Here is a 19,197-nt window from a genome sequence, read left to right as displayed (position 1 = left end):
AGCCCCGCTTTGGCCTCATCACCGGATTGATGTTGATTTATGGGAAATGCTGTATAATATTTCATTATTTCATACTTGTAAGTACACACATAATGTGTTCACCATAAAAGAACGACACAACAGAAAAACTCAAATTATTAAAAAAAAAAGAATCAATTAAGCTCCACTGTTATGACACCCTTCAATTTAAAGCAAGGAGGGTTCCAAAGGCCCTATAAAAGAAGAACTTACAACCAACGGAATATGATGGCATTTAGACTAAACTTAAAAAATTAAAACCACTTAAAAATCGATCACACTGTAATTAAATTTTGTAACAAGTTTTCTTCAAATAAACTTATAAAATTTATTACTTGATAATTCAGACACACATGAAATACGGGAGTGTATAGTAATACTGTGTTTATTTACCCACCAAAGACTTGATATTTTTACATCTGAATGTAAAATAAATATACAATTGAAAACTTAATAAATATATAATATAATATAGATATAAAAAACTTAATAAAAATAATAAAATAAAGGTCCTAAAATTGACTACATTACTGCAGTCACTTTATAACTTTTATATAAATTTTAATGATTATAACTTACAAATTTAGGCATTTGTTTGACTGGTGGCCGCGGTTCAATCTCTAAACTTTTGGCGTATAGATGGTTAGTAACTTCGTTATCGTCCATACCAGGGAAAGGCTCCAGTGATTCTAGAAATGCCTACAAGAAAACGAGACTTTATTAATTACTTTACAAATTTAATAAAATAAATACAAAAATTTTGTTTATGATAAACTTATAACAGTTATAAAAAATTTATATTGTGAAAATGATACTAAAAAACTCTTACCCTAGTTCTAGGCTCTATTGTAAGGCAATAAGGTTGATTTTGATACTGTTGAATCTCTCCTGTTATCTCAGCCACTTTGCGACGCTTTGAGAAATTTATCAGCTCGGAATTGGGCAGAAAATCTGTAAATATATGATTATCATTATATTTCAGTAAGTTGGTATATTAAACACAAGTAATAACCATTAGCGTGGTGTTACCCAGGCATTTACAATGCAAAACCCTGCGCAGCACTATACTTGCCCTTGTCTTATCAAGATTCATTAACCCAGTAAAGGAATAAGCTATTCGCCACAATAATTATCAAAGTAAATGTAAAGACACTCACCTAGATTTCCCTCTTCTATGTGCAATATATTAGTCAGGTACATGCCAAAGAATGGCACACAGGGCGGGTTTATACTCCTCAAACGCTCCTGGTATCTTCGGAAGTGGTCAGAGTTTAACTCTCGAAATTCTTCCAAAGCACGGATAAGCCTCAGAGGTACCATCTAAAATACCGTATTACATCATAGATTGTCGCTTTCACAATTTATCGCCATAAATTACTTTAGATATATGTAAATAAATATACACATGTGGTAAAGATTATATTTTAGTTAAGCATATTTTTGATCATGGTAACTTCTGGTTGAAGATGACAACATAGTGTAAAAAAGGCAAGGGACGGAATAACGTTTTAAACGGTATCACATAAAATTTAATAAATATTTAAATATTTGCGTCGAAATTTGTTTTCCATCCCACCCATATACATAGAGAGCACGAGGCAATCGACTACTAGCGCCATCTGTAGACGCCGTTCGAAGTAACGCCATTTGTAGTCATAATGTACTCTTTTATATATATATAAAATATACGTAATACTTTTATATACGTAATACATATATACACGTAAAATACTGTATATAAATACTATTTTTTAAAATAATTCTATTTTGTATTGTGCCGTGCTTATTTACTGTCGGTAAAGCAGTGGGTGTTTAACCTGGCGCTGTTGATGATAGTGTTATGATGGCAATAAACTTAAAAAAGAATCGACAATTTAAATAATAACTTTAAATGTCGTTTCTCGCATTATTGCTTATTTGAAGCTTATACCTAAATGGTCAAGAGAAATTATCTTTTAAAACGACATTTTATTAAATAAACTATTTTCTTCTCATATAGAATATATACAAACCAGCCAAACTGTTTGATAAAACTAAGACGGCAAGAAAAATTGCTTACCTGAAAAGTAGCTCGCAACCGATACACAGAAGCACTTCCACAAGCAGCGGCCACTGCCAAAACGCCGTTGAAATTGTTCAAGTCACGCAACGCGATGGCCAGCTCCAGAAATCTGCACACCACAGCTGCCCTCTCTTCCAAGTTCTCACTCTCTACTATCCACTTCTCCATCCATCTTGTGAACTGGAATAACAGAAAAAAATCATTCATATTCATTTCTTCAGCCTTTACCCATTTATTGTTATAATATGTAAATTGCAAATATTTTCACAGAAAAATAAATGACGAAATAGACTTACATTTGTAGTGTGTTTGATAATTCTAAGCAAATTTGGACTGGTTTTGTCTTTATCCTTTTTGGTCCAAACTGCGCCTACCAGTTCTGAAGGTTTAACCTGGCAAATAAAAATGATGTTTAATTAAAAAAAATACACTGTATTATTAAAATGAAAATGTTAATTAATATTAAATAATAAATTGAGGTTCATTAATTCATATAAATTAATCAATAAAATATTTTTATAATTGCTGTAATATTATTACTATTAATACTTATTTAGCACCCGCCAATTAATTTGGCAATAATATATATTTTTTAAATACTGTTGCAAAGCAGGAGTTACAGAACCCTCTAAACAATAAACTCGGGACCCTAGGATCAAGAAGTGCCGTAAACACGCATGACCTTGAAGTTATTTATAAATTTTTGTGTACAGTTCTCGGAAATTCTATCCAGGTACTGTCTCGAACTTACGAGAGCTTTATCCATAGTATAAATAGGTGTACACCCCATGTCGACAGTTCAGTGTTGTTGTTCGAGTTATTAAAAATTGAAGAGTTATTTGGACAATGATTTTTTAAGCGATTTGGAAATGTAGTTTGGATGAAACGAGAGTATATTTTGTGTTAATGTAGGGTGACCATCTGATTTGTGAATAAAAGACTCCTTGTGAACCAGTGGTGTTACATTTTAAATCAGTACCCACAGTATGTAACAATACAATCAAATACAACTACATATATTTGTTTTTATTATGTGTATAGAGATGAAGACACTTCAGACTTTATGTAGTAACAATGATATTGTTTATACCAGGTGATTGGTTATAATAGAAAAAGCTTTTACAACTATTTCCAATTATTCTGTTTAGTAATGATTTTGTATGTATGTATGTATATATATATATATATATATATATATATATATATTACTGGTATTATCTAGTAGCCTATTTATGGAGTCACAGTTACTCACTTGGCGATAGAGCTGGAACTCTAGCAGCGTGAGTTGGCGGGCCAGTTCCAGCGGATGCAACGTCAGCGGATGCCAGGCGTGTTTTTCGGGTTCGGCCACGTGACGTAACACAGCGGGTGGTGCCCGGTCAAAAACGTGTGATACGCCACCGCCCATTTCCAATTCAGCATTTTGACCACTCTACAAAAATAAAAATAATTAATACAGATATTATTATATATGTAGTCATGGACGAGAGATAATTGATTGATTTTAAATTTTTATTGTATAATTTTATGGTATATAAATACGAGCGATCGGATAACCGGATGCATATTTGCCTAAACATTTCGTTATTAAATAACGTTAACCACTTCGATGGTAAAAGATTCCATACATTCTTAATTATTTTTCTATAAATACATTTTTCGATATACATTAATAAAGCCATTAGCTGGCCGCTTCCAAACGTTTCTTTTAATCTAAGGGGAATCTACATGTCGGGCCGTGGATGTATTATGACTGGAATTATTATAACTATAGTATTTACCTTTCTCTGGACAGTTTTGAGAACACTCTGGACCCACTTCCTCATAGGTTTGCCGTCAACGGACTCCAAAAACTCACGTAACCGCTCCAGAAGAGAAGGCTCGCGTTCGAAATCGTAAAAATGCTGATCTACCCAATGTCGCAACACGTTGATTACCCTATACAAATATACATATGATGAAATTCACCACCATTAAACTAATTAACAATATTTAAAGTTATAAATAAATGAATGTATTAAATTGTGTCAAATAACATGATAAATTATCTGCCAGACAGTTAATATAGCTGTCTCTTAACTGTACTTTGGTAGGGGAAAGAGAAAAGTTTCATTTATGCCACATTAATATTACTCAAAACTTTTAAATGGACTTGTTATATTAATATTCTTCTACTGATATATATCCTAGTTGTAAGTTTTCCGAAGATAATAAATTAAAAAATAGTATAGAGAGCGCAAGGAGGGCGGGGTTAGCCACCCGCAGCTCAAAAGCCACGTGGCTCTGTAATGGATTATTTTTGGCTTTGATTACTTGTCTAATTATTACAATATTCAGAATAACATATTCATTCATGTTATTTTATTCTACTTTAAACTTTGTTAAGTCAAAACATAAATAAGTATTAACTAACCAACATCTGCAAAAATTACAGCTTACACCAATTATTCACCATTTTTATAGAAAATTATCAAGGGAAATAAAATGTTTAATATGTAAAATTCAAATTAAAATACAATATTTTGAACTTTTATTTAATACCTACTTAATTGTGGCTCGCTTAAAATTTAAAATTATGAAAATTGGCCCACACTTTTAAAGTCCTCGGTCACTTCTGTTATACAGCATATTAAATCTAAGTTTCAAGAGACAACAGAAAGTGTGCTGTTCTGTGGAAGTACTGACCTGAATTTGACTGGCTGTTGAAACTCTTTCCTGTATCTCTTCCAATCTTCCCGCGCTGTGTTCTTACTTAACTTCTCAGCATCACTGCTTGCCGTACTTTCCACGCAGTCTGTATTAGAGAATATAAAAAAAATATAGTAAAAAGACATAAGGTGAAAATATAGTAAATAACAACTATCCCTTTATATGAGATATGATGTACTTTGTCTTTAATATATGAAAAATCAATTTAACTTTTGGAATGTATATGATGGAATGACTATAGCCTTAATGAGACAATTAATAATAGTGTTATTTTTAAAGCGTATTGCAATAAGAGAAATTTTGAATTTGGAAGTGTAAAATTTAGAAGAAATCCATCCATCAATCTAGAAGGTATTAAATAAAAATACTTTACCAATTTCAATGTCCAGTATGGATGAATTAGGACTAATGTCTTTCTTCGGAGGTTTGATCCTTGAGACTAGCATGCGCAAACATTAAACATTTTGTAATTTCCGTTGCAACACAAAGTTACATGTCTGTATGTTCGTGATCAAATATTTTTCTATGATATGTGAGAAAATCGTAGTTCTTGAGTTCAAGTTTTTGACCTATGATTGATGAACTTAAATGTCTATACATTAAAGTAACCTGATCAATTAGTATATATGTATTAACAATGAAAGGCAAATGCATTGAACTGCAATCTAGTTAAAACGACACCATGACTAATGTGATTACTGCAATGAGGGCTAATTAGACCTCTCTACCTAACGCCCACAAGGTATATAGGCGACCATTTTAAGGTTGTGGGAAGACGTTTAGTTGTTATTCATCATTATCTCAATAGTAGAACAGCTACTGTTGGTCATAGGCGTCTCCCATTGATTTCAAATATGATTGGTCAGAAGCGGCCTGCTTAATCACCTCTAGATTAAGTTTGTCTGTTAGTTGCTATAATAGCATTGTTAATATATCTGTGCGTATCAATCACATGAAACTATCTCTTGCCACGAGGTATCCTATTTGTCCCATAATTTTACGCAATAAATATTATTTTACCTGTTCTTGGTGCATCATACACTTCACTCGGCTCAGGAATGCGAAAGCGTTCGATCAATAAGTCCAACAGCTCACTAGGTGAGCAGAACGATCGATAGGTGGTGAGGAATGTTCGCACTAGGTTCAGGTCCGCATAGATGTGATATGTGAGCCTCTCGACCAGTTTAAGTAGTGTTGCACCCTGAAGAATAAAACAAATTAATTGTAACAATCATACCAAATAGAAACATTGCTGGAGTTTCTTCCGACACTTCTAGCGATATTGCGTCCCAAAGTAGTGGTGAATAAATGATATTAGTCAGGCAGTAGTAATCGACAAAGTCGAGCTTCAGTCCTCTCAATCTATAGACGAAATGCTAAACGGATATAATCTATGAGGGACAGCCTAACCCAAGGTCCCTTGAGCTTAGTCACTATAGAGCATCCTCCAATCCAATGAAATACTAATGAGTACTGGCCCAAGTCGAGGGTTCCTTTGCAGTTTTTAAGCTTTCCTGGTTTAAAAGAGGTCACATGGTAAGCATCCTCTGTGCACTACTACTTCGAACACGTAGAACTTGCAAATGTCAGGCAGACAGCAGTGCATGTCCAGTCCAAAAATAAATTTAGCTAGAAAAAACGTTATATGGCACATATTTTCTTAAAATTCCAATTTCTTTGGTATTTTATTAATTGATATACTTAAAAAAAATGAAATTTTTCCGGTCTGAATCCACTCTTTTAGCATATTTAGATTTAAAAATTCCGCAGATTCCACGAATTACCGTGTAAGGTATATAACATTTCATTTCATAAGAAAAACTAGGCCTTTGATATATTAGAAATCATTGATTTGGATATTTTACTTATCAATTATCAGATATGGTGTATCACAAATTAATTTAACGAGCTGTACATTCACCCCTATATATAATTCGTACTAAATATACTCCTTTTGATTGAATCTGTGATTAAAGATATCAAGAAATTATTATTCTGTGTATCATTTCCTATGATTGAGAACGACTACTGTACCTTTATGAGAGGTACTGGTGAAGCGTTGGGCGAGGCCCGTTCCTCCAGCACGATGTTGTCCGGCGAGTCTGGAACCGCAAACCGATACAAGTGGACTGGCGGTAACTTTAAAGGGTGCCGCCTCTCCAGATCTAGTAGAATGCTGTAATATTGAAACGATCAAATATCTTCTTTATCACTTAATACAGTAACAACTAATAATTTACTGTTAAAAATGTTCTTTACACACATCATTTCTAACGAATTTTAGATTCTTAGGATTAGTAGCCTATTCATTCTTGGGGCACTTCTAGAATGTTACAGGGAAGTTGTTTCATTCCTAAATTAAACACATAGCGACTAGCGGTGTATATTTGCTATGCTGGTGCCCTTTATAAAACATGTTTTCAAATAATTCAAAAAAATTACAATAAAGTTATTGGGAAGCCAAAAATACAATTCCAAAAAAAAACTGATAAATTGATTCTACTTCCGCCATGAATTTTATAAGCACCAAGTAGCTGTAATATTGTAGAATATTTTTTTTGTGATTTAAGCAATACATTCTACTTTTTTCCCTTCATTGCTATAATAATCGTTCATACTTTATATTTACCTTAGCTTATTCAGTATGGTCTAACACTGCACACTGGTGCAAAATATTATTATAACCTATTTCCTCCTACAAAATGTAACTAGCATACAGTGTTTTGCTAACTAGTAAGTTTTATTGTAATTCTGATATTATAGGACCAAAAAATGTACAATTTTTTACATGCCGTCTATGACGATAGTATTATTTAAATCACCAGTGCCCATAACACAAGTTAATTCTTACCAAGGGTTTTGACGGTTACTAATGGTTTTATCTATTCATGGTTAGATCAATGTGTTCTGTGTAATAATTAAATTAATTTATACTTTTTGCTACATTGAAGTTTTTTTTTAATTAGTAGTTTCTACCTGTCCAAACTGCGGTCCAACATTGGCTTAGTGTTTAGCATAACGAGGTCGCACATCCAATTGCGTTTCTCTGCGCACGAGGCCGCTGCTAGAAGTACCGGAGGGCCAACGCGAGGGCAAAGCTCCACCATATGTCTTCCCTCTGAAGAATTCATCATACCTTACAACTTATTTAATCACGTAAATTATGACAATATATCTTAATTATTTCTGAAATTAAACTACCTAATCTTATTTGCAAATGAAAACAAGGTAATAACTCTGCGCTGTCCTCCATGAGTGAGTGGAGACCATAGACTGGCAAGAACAGCTTATGATGTTCACCGACAAATTGTCAAGGTCACTCTGGTTATAAGTATGAAATCTATAGCGGAGGCCATGAAATGATGATGATAAACTCATTGAAGTCATAGCTATAATTTGTGATTAAAAATTTTTAAGATAACATTTAAAAAACAATCCGAATTTTCTAAATATAACCCATCAAGTGGACCCCAAGTGTATATTGATATCAATTTGTTATACCTATACTTATAAAGTATTTCACCCAATGTGAAAATGTAAACACGAACGAAACGAAAACTAAAAATATCTAAAACAAATTACCATCTGTGTCTGATCGATCAACCAACTCCAGTTTCCGTACGTGTAATTTTTCTTTTAACTTCAATTGCTGAACCCCGCTACCGCCTGCCGATAGACCACTGCTGTTGACAGCCACCTAAAATAAATTTCAAATCATTAATATCGAAATAAAAAAAAGAATTATACTTTAGATGTTAAAAAAGATCTAAAACCTTTCATCTGAATTCATGTACATTTTACCTGATGTATCATTAATTATTCAGTTTCAATGAAAACCGTTATGAAAGTAGATGATAATAGTCAGTTTAACATCATAAACCTATGGTGTACCTTTAACGTTAAGCAATCATCATAGACTATGAACATCAGTTCCATGTTAATTTGAAAAATCAAACCACAAGAGAATCAGAAGAAACCTTATTACGCATTTGTTACAAAAGAGCTCATTCCACAAACAGATCATGTGGAAAGAAAAGTTCTTCTAGCGGTATTACCATTAGGGTTCAAAAGCGTGAGGATTGTATACCAGCCAATAGTTGGTAAAGCGACGGTAAATTGTCAATTATTATTTGACAAATTAATATACATTAATTCGACAACATGATACTATCCAAGCTTTATACTATAACATGCAATGCTTACCAAACTAGTAATAGGTTTGCAGAGTAAAAGTAATCCATCGAAAAGGTACGCTCTCCGTTCCGCTATTCTCTTGCCGGGTCCAATTTTCGAAAGTGTGTCCTCTAAAATATTTAAAAAATAAAAAATGTTAAAAACAGAATAAAAATAAATAAAAGATAATAATTAAGAAATAAATAAATCTTACACTCTATTTGATGACCAATTTTATTAAACTATAAAATCTGAATTCTCTCTCTATCTCTCTATGATTGTTTCCCGTGATTTTAGCAATTGGTAGTGGACAATATAAACGTTTAATATAGACAAAAAGACAAAGTATAACTAACGACAATTTAAAGTAACAATTTTACAAAAAGCACAAACTATAATGTGATGCATGCAATTAAAATTAGGTAATATGTATGTGAAAAGTGGGCCGAGTACAAGTAAAAGAGGCAGTTGGGCCTTTCATAACGATCACTAAACACCTGTGAGCTGGCATCTATTAGATTTTAAAATTAACTTCTATAGTTATTAAGAAGCAAGGAGTTCTCACCACGTATGAATTCATTACACCATTGTCCCACGTCACGGTTGTCCCAGTTATCCACGAGGCGCGCTAGTTCATTGCATTTCTCTATCGCTAGGTGCCGTCTCGTTCTTGCAGCAGTTCTTAGTGTTGTATCCCTAAAATTTAAAAATATTAATTAAATTGAGATTAGTATAAAATACCCTTATTTTAATAAATATCAATCATGCTTATTTTTACATATATAAAGATGCAAATAGGTAGTTTTTAATGTATAAGAAGGATTCTCTGGGTATCCAATTTTATATAATACGACAGAAGTAATGCTATTTTAAAAAATTAACCTATATGATATAATTATATATATGTTATTAATGAAATAATAATTTTTAGGTACATACATTTTTGGTCCATTTCCAAGTGCTTTTATTAGCAGTTTCTTAATGGGATGAAGATTGCATTCAACCTGAAAAAATACATTGTTTTACTTTGAAAAATATACAAATATATTGTCTAATAGATAACATGAGAATGGCATGAAAAATTTTAACATATAACGAAATTTTAACACTAACGAAATTAAAAATGTAAAAAAGGAACCACTAAAAACACCCCTTTTGTTTTTTAACCATAATATAAATGAAAACATGATTACTAATAAACATTTATTAATAATCAATATTCAAAGGATGTATTAAGAATAATCAAACAAAAAATATTGTATACCTTAAACCATTAAGGTTAATATATAATCACTTTATAAAAGTTATTTATGTAAATAATTGTATTTTTCTTGATCACCTTATTTATTTATTTTCTACCAAATAGCATTTTTTTTTCTGTTTGGCTACAACTGGCCGATAACTTCTGACAGTATGAAGTCTGTCAGGGTAGCTAATATTGAACAAGGAACACAATATACTTATTAAAAAAAGTCTTTTTCTTATGTTGATACCCTGAATTTTCTTATTGTGAATATAAACAATTGTACTGCAAAGGCATTGAGTACACTAATTCAATGTACCTGTTTGAAGCTTTCTCGGTCTTCCGAAGCAGGTGCGATTTGCAATAAGGCTAGAATATAATTGTGATAAAGGAACACGTGAGCTACAGGCGCCAGTAACAGTTTTGGGAGATAGTATTTGACCGCTAAACGGAATCCATGACCAGCCGTATCTAACCTCTCTGATAACTGAAATTAAAAAAAAACATTAAATTGTTTTAACACTAATAAAACTGAGACAGTTAATTTAAACTAGAACAAAAATCACTTCATAGCACATTCGAAAACGGCCAGTTTTTTTTCATATTTTCGCCGTTCAAAAACTTTTATAAAGAGAAAAAAATGCGACGAAAAAGTAATAAACAAGACTTTTATTTTTTCCACAAACCACAGAGTAAATGGAAACATCAGCCCGTAGCTATATATCACGTCAATGAAAACCAAAAAAAAAGTGTAAGGATTATGTTTGCCTTCACTTTTGACACCACAAAGTCAGAGCAGCTACCTTAAAAAATATTGCGAAAACATTAACTTCTGCATTTTTGAACACAAACATCGTTAGTTTCTTTAAAATTAAGAAGGAAATAAGACAAGCTAGTTTTTTTGTAATGGGTATTTTTGTATCAATTGTAGATGAATCTAAGAATGTGTTTAAATGCTGTCTTATCGTTTTCGGTGGATGAAAAATGCGGTCCTAATCTTTGTTGTTTGGGTTTTATGATGGCCATCGTTAGACGTATAGATACTGTCAACGTATGAACAACAAAACATGCACACGTGTAATGCATGTAAACGCATCCTTAAGCCTCTTAATAACTAATGATTGATTATTATAAAAGCTTACCACTGGGTCATCCACTATGTTCTGCAATGCCTCCCGCGATTCTTTGCGTGTCACGATATTAGCATAACGAACATAAGCACGAAATTCCTCCACTTCAGCCAGCTCTGCAAAAAAATATTAACAACTTATATTTCACTCATGCATAATATTGTATAATACAGGATATTCCCACCAAGATACGCACTTAAAAGTTAGAAAAGAATGTAAGATCTTATAGCTACTAATACCGCTGTACCGTGCCTAATTCGGTAATAATATAATGAAGAATTTTAGTAAAAAAAAAAGCAATAAACTTTAATTATTACCTACCTTCAAAACAACTGCCAATGTACGGGGTGGGCGAATCTTGGGACATCTCCATAGCGTCTTCCAAATTTCCTAACAAGGTCACCGTTAATTCATAAATATCCACTATGTTACCGAATATTAAAGATATTGCCTGTAATAAAAATCATTCAATATATAAATGTTATTTAGTTTATTTTAATACATATATTAAGAGCTGTAGGTAATTATATGTAACTGTAGACTTGTTAAACAGCCAATTGCAAGTCACTTTTAGTAATTTATTTAATTAAACTAGAAGAAACTCCATATTGAATTTAATTTAATTAATATGCGGATTTTTCACTGATCTTTTTTAATGTTTTTTTATGATTTATACAAAGGAGTAAGAACTATATAAATGTTGAACTATGTCCTAAAGTTAACAAGGTAATCTGTGACATCTAGTACTAGGACGCGTTAAGAAACAACCGGTTAAAAACTTACAGCAAATTTTCGGATTTTTAACATAAGCAAAATGAAACTATTTGAATGTATTTCAACAATAAAGAAAATATTATATGTATATATATTATATTTATTTATAAGTTTTGTTTAAAAGTAAGTTAAACATCAAGTAATGCCATTTACACTTTATTTGCCTTTTTGATTTTTTTAATTTCGTGAATTTCTTCAAAAACCTGTACAGATGTATGTATAAATTGGTTTGATGAATTATTACAAATCTTTTAAATGACATTTAAACTGTAGAACATATAAATCATATCTTTCAAAGACAAGTCATGTAGAAGCTATATATATCTAAAACTTAATTTAAAATATTCACAATTAGAATTCAGCTAAACATCAGTGTGTTATTGATGTAAGTTGACTTACAAACCAAAATATGTAAAGAAATATTTAAAACAGATATATGATAAATTCAAAAAACATCACCATACCCTCATGAAAAGGACACTTAATTATTTTTGACCATCAAATTTAAAAAAATTTACATGTTTACATAAGAATATGGGTGACATTACCATATTTCAACTTGACGTTAATTTATGGGACATTCATACCTTTATACAATGTATATTTTACTGACCCTGCTATCTCTTTCGAGAATTTTCTCAAGTTCGTCCTTAAAGACGCGTATTATGAGGTGCAAATCACGCAGGAAGTGTCGCTCATCTGCCAGAAGATCGCGCACTAGTTCGCCGTAAGTGAGCGAGCCACGACGTCCCCGCCTCTCGCCTGCAGCGCCGGCAGCCAATAACTCCGGTTCTTGGTAGAACATGTCCATCAGTACCTGGTGAACATGATGTAAAGCTTATATTATTTTAATAATCAGTAAAAACGAAAACAGAATATTTTTATATGTTAATCCCTAAGTTTTATTTTTTCCTAATTATACCGTATTCACAATATTAATACCAAGAGTTAAGGATGTGTTTACATGAGCGCCAAAAGTCAATTTACATCTGTCGTTGGCATGATGCGGACGTGTATTCTGCTTTAATTTTGAATGTTACTGTTTATCTAGCCAAGCGGATTTTCAAGCTGAATTAGCAGTGGGCGCACTAAATAGAATGGCCCCTGGGGTCTTTAAGGTTCTGAAGTGAGTGGGACCATTAGGCGCAGCGTAGTACATCCATCAAGACCGTGGACAGTCAACCTTGGTAAGATCATCAGATGACCCTGACTGCAGATCGCTTCCGACCAGTCCCATTGGAAGTCTATAAGGTAGGTGTATATGCAGCAGTGAATGTTTTACAGCTGAAATTACAGTGATGACCTAAATTTTTATAACTATATTTTGGCATTGATATTCCTAATTATATTCCTCTTTAATCTATGACTTAGTACTTTTTGAACAATGATGGTAAATATATAAGAAAACGCAACAACAATAAAATTAGGGAAATATTAATAAAAATGAGATCATGCATAAATTTTTAGTTACACAACTTTCAAAAAAGAGGCCACCTTTGAACGCATGTTTGAATTTATTTACGATCGTTGTGTACAGTGTCCAATACAGTCATCTGTCCCTTTTACATTCTTACGAAAAAACAGTTGAGAAAGCGCTTTATTAACAATATTAGTGAGAAACAGACATTTTATGTGAACACGACACTAAAAAATAAAAGTTAACTCACTTTATCTGCACACATAGCTGTCTTTATATCGCTGCACGATATTGTCTGGTATCCAGATTTCTGAGATATTTTCTTCACAAATGTGCCGGCCAGTTTTAGTATGTCACCACTCACATACTCCAACACAGCTGTCATAAATACTGATACTGATGTGTCGATTTTGTAAAAAAGAACCTCCTGTAGAACAACAAATACATTTTCATTAGTACTTCAAATATCACACTATTATTAAAGAACCTTGTATTACTAAAATAGATATATTAATGAGGTATAAGTTACAGTAAATAATATAAATTGAATCATTGCTTAATTAAAACAATTTCTTATAGGATTTTGAACAACAAAATTCCCATAATCATACTTTTTGTGCAAAAATAATTTTAGACCCCTTTTTTTTACAGAAGAATTGCTAGAGTAATCTATAGAGTAATTGATAATCAGTATGTTAAACATACATACTGAGTAGCAGGCTAAACCTAGGCTTCTCTCGTGGAAGCCCTTGCACTCAGTCATTCCATAGAGTGACTACCTAAGCTATGTACGAGTTTGATTCCTAATCCTGTGGAATATCTTAGATAACGACATTAATAGAGGCTCCAGAGAGCACTCTCTAGCTTAGATAAAGAGATCTTGGCCTACAGCAACTACCTCACATCCAGTACATTAACACCTGTTAGCTAAAGGAGAAATATTTGCCAATAATAAAGAAAATATGATAGAAATGATTACAGGTTGAACAGTTATAAGTATCAATGCTTTAAAGGCATGAATGTCTCACCCATTTGTCAGCAAAAAGTTTTAAAGCTATTAAATCAATTTCCAATCACCATGCACAATGTGATCACTCTGAAATATGGTACATTCATTATTTTAATCTTTTGGAATGGGGTAGACCAATAACACCTGGTAATGCAAATATTGCAGGGACAGAGATAAACAATTATTAATTTTTGAATAGAGATCATAAATTAAATGACAGCAAATGTATTAACCTTAATTTGACAGCAAATACATTCACCTTTTTTAAAACTTTTACACCCATAAACAATAACCATGTATCATCAGAAATATAATCCAAGCAATTTATAGAGAGAGTTAAAACAGATTTGAAGCAAAGAAATGATTCTCTCCTGGTTCATTCTTGCATTTTTTTTTAATTGATGATGTACTTACCTTTTGGAGCAGCTGATGCAACTTGTCGAGAGGTAGAAGTAGTCGGCGGCGACGACTGGCGACAGCTTCTCTAGCATCTGACAATGCCCATTTGTCCAATGGTGTCGGGAATGTTCTTGCAACTCTCTCTTCGACATCCTGAATGTCATGACATTCACAAGCATATACACAGGTTTATTTTAAACTTATATTTTTTTTTAACCTATAGCATATTGTTGGTAAATTAATAACAAGAAATTGTTACATTAGTTTCAATTTAAAAAATGTATAAAAAAATGTAAAGTAGTCACTGTTGTGGGGGATAGGCCCAAAAACACTAGTTAAATTGTAACGCTTAATGGATTCAATGAATTTGAATTTTTTGAATTAACTCCTTTTTTCTTCAAAAATCAAGTTGGTGTATCTACCTGGATGGTGAGTGGTGATGGGACAGCACAGAGCATCGCCAGCAAACGCAAACAGAGTGACTCGACATATTCAAGTGCACTCTCCTCTGCTGTTAGTGTCGGATGTACTGACTCCAAGACCTTGACAACATAAAATTATATAGTTACTTATTACGGTACATAATTTATTAATATAAACCTGTAGAAGATCAGATCTGATAAATTTTAAACAGAAACTTTGGCAATGTCAATAATTTAATAATAATTTATGTATATATGCTATCTGTAAAAATCATTCAAGAACTGCTAAGATACCTAGATACAACACTAAATGTTCTATTATGGACAATATCACCAGCAGAGTTATACATTATTTGAAGCAGTCTATACCTTACATGCTTTTGTGAAACTGTAGGAATACTTCAGTGAAAGTTTCTTTCACTGTAGTATTCTTTCTTGTCTAATGATGTCAGTCATATCAGCCATTTTGTGAAGAGTAGCCATTTATATGAGTAGCCATAGTTCATGGTTTTCATATTTAATCATACAATAAATAATTGTTCATTCCTGAACCTACTTGTTTTTAAGAGGAATGTTTCATGATTTGTTGTTATTTACTTGGAATTGGGCCAAATAAGACCATTGCAGTCCTGAGATGATACATTCTGTGCCTATCATGTTTATTTATTCATTTACTCATCCTGTGTATGAAAACCATAAGGTGAAGAAATTAAATTGAATTCTCCTATTACATTCAATTTAAAATACTTTACAATGAGGATCTCAAACACTCCCTGATCTGAGAAGAGCTTTCATAAACCTTAGTCACAACTCACAACTTAGTCATATTACATTATTATCATACAATTGTAAAGACAATTCAAGATGATTATCACCAAAAAGGTTAAATTTTTTACTGGTACATGTTTGACAATTCATTTTAATTTATTTGTTTAGCTAAATTTAACACCAATTAACAGAAATGGAACTATTTATTCCACCTTTTAAAGCTTTTACACCTATAACCAATTACTATGTATAGGTAATAGTATAAACATAAAAAAGCAACATACTTTAGCATAATGATTCATCACCAGCTGTATGCAACAGTCTGAGTCAACAATTGCCATAGCTTGGTTCTAAATTTATTCAGGCAACCAAAATTTCTTAGAGGCAGCTTAAAATTCCATTTAAGTTAAAAATTAGGCACCGCTTAAGACATACAGAACAAGACATCAAACTAAGAGTTGGACACCAATGCTTTAAAAAGTCTATGATATGTTCTACTACTCTGAAGAGATAGGGGAAATTGGGTATGTTTTGAAGTTGAAACATACACTAAAACAGAGCAAGACCTATGATTGCGCCTTTGTCTTGCAGTGAGCATCAATTGGGTGACATGATGATATACACTAGTATCTTTATTAAATTAAAAATTTACTACACTACTTACTCTTAAATACTTTAAACCTGCTAGTACTTACGAGTATTTATAAGGTTTCTAAGCAAGTATATATATATATATATATAAAAGTACATATATATATATATAAGTAGTAAGTACAAGTATATATATATATATATATATATATATATATATATATATATATATATATATATATATATATATATATATATAAAAGCAAAAAGGTTAAACTGGTGTCAAGTTTGCTATTGTAATGCTCATTCTCTGCCCGTTCTCTATATTGAGAAACACTGCTCTAAACTATAATAATAATATAGTATGCCCTTAACAGCACTGTTTACAAACTTGTAAAGAGGATGTTTTATTGACATTGAAATTTTTCCTGCTTCTTTTCCACATCTATAAGATGTTTCAAGGCAAAATTGAGTAAAAAATAAAATAGATAAAAAATAAGTTAAAAATAAGAGTTCCGTTAAAAGTTTCTAGGTTGAATAAATTAATTTTATCTTTATCTAACAACAAAGATTGCTAGGCAAACAAGGACAATCAACATGTAGGCAGAAAATGCATATACACCATGTAATTGACAGATATAGCCAAAAATTTTGCCAAATTGCCTTGCCAAATTAGCTTGTTATCACTAACGCAAGTAATCATGCAATTTACATGTTTTTGAATTAATTATAATTTGCTCTGCAATAAAAACGTGTTATAGAGGTACACAACCAAAAATGGATACAATTATGTAAGATAATATAATAACAATGACCGAAAATTGTGTACTAAAAATATTTAAATTACCAGAAGATGATAAAATGCCAAATTACTGGATTATGTTAAAAAAATAATGATGTGCAGTTTCCCCAAATTTCTTTATAATTATTGCTGCCTATACTACCATTAGTGCTGTTAATATGCATACAAAAGTTATGTTGGGAAAGCATTATTTTAACTGCACCTAAGAAAAAAACCTAGTACAAGTGTATGATCTTATCTTTTACTGAACTATGTACCTAATATTGACTATAATTATACTTAATAACAAAATATACTGAATATTAAAAATATAGTGTGTATTGTTTGGAAAGTATAACTAATAAAACTTTGTCGTGTTTGTATTTTGACAAAAAAAATTGTTACCTTAAATTACAAACCAACAACTATCTCAGAAAAATGTATAATTTTATCATTATTGTCGCGCTTGTTGTCAAGGTTGCATGCCATAAACATTTTTTTCATCTACAATTTATATAGAAGATCTTCTTGTTTTCTAAATCATAATGCAATTTAGAATATAAAATTATAATAGAACATTTGGTTGTTAATGTCCCATAATGTTATGAATGAGGTAACTTGTTCTGACATATTGTACACAAACCTTGCGTAGCGAGTTAACAAATAGCCCTCGCCATTTCTCTGCATTCTCCGGGTCTTGGAAGTCGTAGCCTCGACTCTCCTCCACTGTCGGCAGCATTGTGACCCCCAGCCCTGCCCCCGAATCATGTAAACATTTGATATCACACCAACTTTACATAAATCACCATTGCGATGTGTGTGGAAACTTTTCAGCTTCCTTGATTTCTTTTATTGTTTTCAAAATAATTTATTTACTATAAAAGATGTTTAAAATAAACTTATAGTCTATTTAATTAAAACACAATACAGAATAAATGATTCTCAAGCTCATTTGATCGGCAAGACGACGCCATTTTCAATTTATTTACTATGTCTTTGTTCTCTATACACTCATGTATACGCTAAAGAACAACAAACTTTAATGTTATTGGTTACTTTTCGGCATGACGTAATACTGTAGCCTGTTATTGGCGTATTGTTTTGATTGACGTTGCGTCAAAGCGATTTGTACGAAAAAATCTAGGTTTTCTTTGAAAAATTGTTTTAAATTTAATGCATATTCTGAGAAGTTGCCATCTAGTGCAGTTTACGAATATATAATATAATACGTTAAGCGAAAACAAATATTTTTTGAAGTCATTATTTATCAATTAAGAAATAAGTACATAATATTTTTGCAAATATTTCGTATAATATTTATTGTACCTAAAACTTTCACTTAGAGATATTTAAGGGCCCGTAGGTACTTTTACAAATAGCTATAACTAATATGATTGACTTATCAGCTAAGGGGCAAGGGAATCCCCTTTAGTAGTATAATCATAAATCAAATATATGTATGATATATTTTTAATTACATGTATAAAAAACACAATTTTTTGTGGAGATGGTTCTCCCTATCCAAGTCTTTACTTTTTGAAATTGTGATATTACCATGTGAGGATCCTTACTTTTAAAAACTATTTTATGTTTCACATCCATATCCAAGGACCTTCTAAAAGCTTAACAATGCCCGTAACGATGGTCATATCATCTTGTCACCTGCATAGGTGGTTTTCTCATACCTAATTGATGCGTTAT

General features: G+C 31.8%; 1 protein-coding gene across 1 annotated transcript in view; it reads right to left on the bottom strand.

The window, feature by feature from the left end:
* Sos (Son of sevenless) overlaps positions 1 to 18,454 on the bottom strand; it is a 30,401-nt gene extending 11,947 nt beyond the window's left edge. The window contains exons 1-23 of the mRNA XM_068765782.1: positions 18,140 to 18,454; positions 15,357 to 15,476; positions 14,950 to 15,087; positions 13,777 to 13,953; positions 12,723 to 12,926; positions 11,657 to 11,786; positions 11,348 to 11,451; positions 10,525 to 10,692; positions 9,902 to 9,966; positions 9,528 to 9,658; positions 8,993 to 9,093; positions 8,372 to 8,486; positions 7,766 to 7,907; positions 6,824 to 6,965; positions 5,810 to 5,990; positions 4,766 to 4,874; positions 3,862 to 4,018; positions 3,333 to 3,512; positions 2,377 to 2,472; positions 2,078 to 2,260; positions 1,176 to 1,338; positions 848 to 969; positions 598 to 717 (exon numbers count right to left, since the gene is read on the bottom strand). Of these exons, the coding sequence (XP_068621883.1) occupies positions 598 to 717; positions 848 to 969; positions 1,176 to 1,338; positions 2,078 to 2,260; positions 2,377 to 2,472; positions 3,333 to 3,512; positions 3,862 to 4,018; positions 4,766 to 4,874; positions 5,810 to 5,990; positions 6,824 to 6,965; positions 7,766 to 7,907; positions 8,372 to 8,486; positions 8,993 to 9,093; positions 9,528 to 9,658; positions 9,902 to 9,966; positions 10,525 to 10,692; positions 11,348 to 11,451; positions 11,657 to 11,786; positions 12,723 to 12,926; positions 13,777 to 13,953; positions 14,950 to 15,087; positions 15,357 to 15,476; positions 18,140 to 18,235 (3,144 nt within the window). The 5' untranslated portion in view covers positions 18,236 to 18,454. The remainder of the gene's footprint in view (positions 1 to 597; positions 718 to 847; positions 970 to 1,175; positions 1,339 to 2,077; positions 2,261 to 2,376; positions 2,473 to 3,332; positions 3,513 to 3,861; positions 4,019 to 4,765; positions 4,875 to 5,809; positions 5,991 to 6,823; positions 6,966 to 7,765; positions 7,908 to 8,371; positions 8,487 to 8,992; positions 9,094 to 9,527; positions 9,659 to 9,901; positions 9,967 to 10,524; positions 10,693 to 11,347; positions 11,452 to 11,656; positions 11,787 to 12,722; positions 12,927 to 13,776; positions 13,954 to 14,949; positions 15,088 to 15,356; positions 15,477 to 18,139) is intronic.
* Between the last annotated feature and the right edge of the window lie 743 nt (positions 18,455 to 19,197).

This window comes from Battus philenor, unplaced genomic scaffold (assembly GCF_028537555.1).
Source record: "Battus philenor isolate CCGP_79_NKW_IND1 unplaced genomic scaffold, ilBatPhil1.0.hap1 SCAF_20, whole genome shotgun sequence".
NCBI classification, from domain to species: domain Eukaryota; kingdom Metazoa; phylum Arthropoda; class Insecta; order Lepidoptera; family Papilionidae; genus Battus; species Battus philenor.
This window is presented reverse-complemented; position numbering and strand designations above follow the sequence as displayed.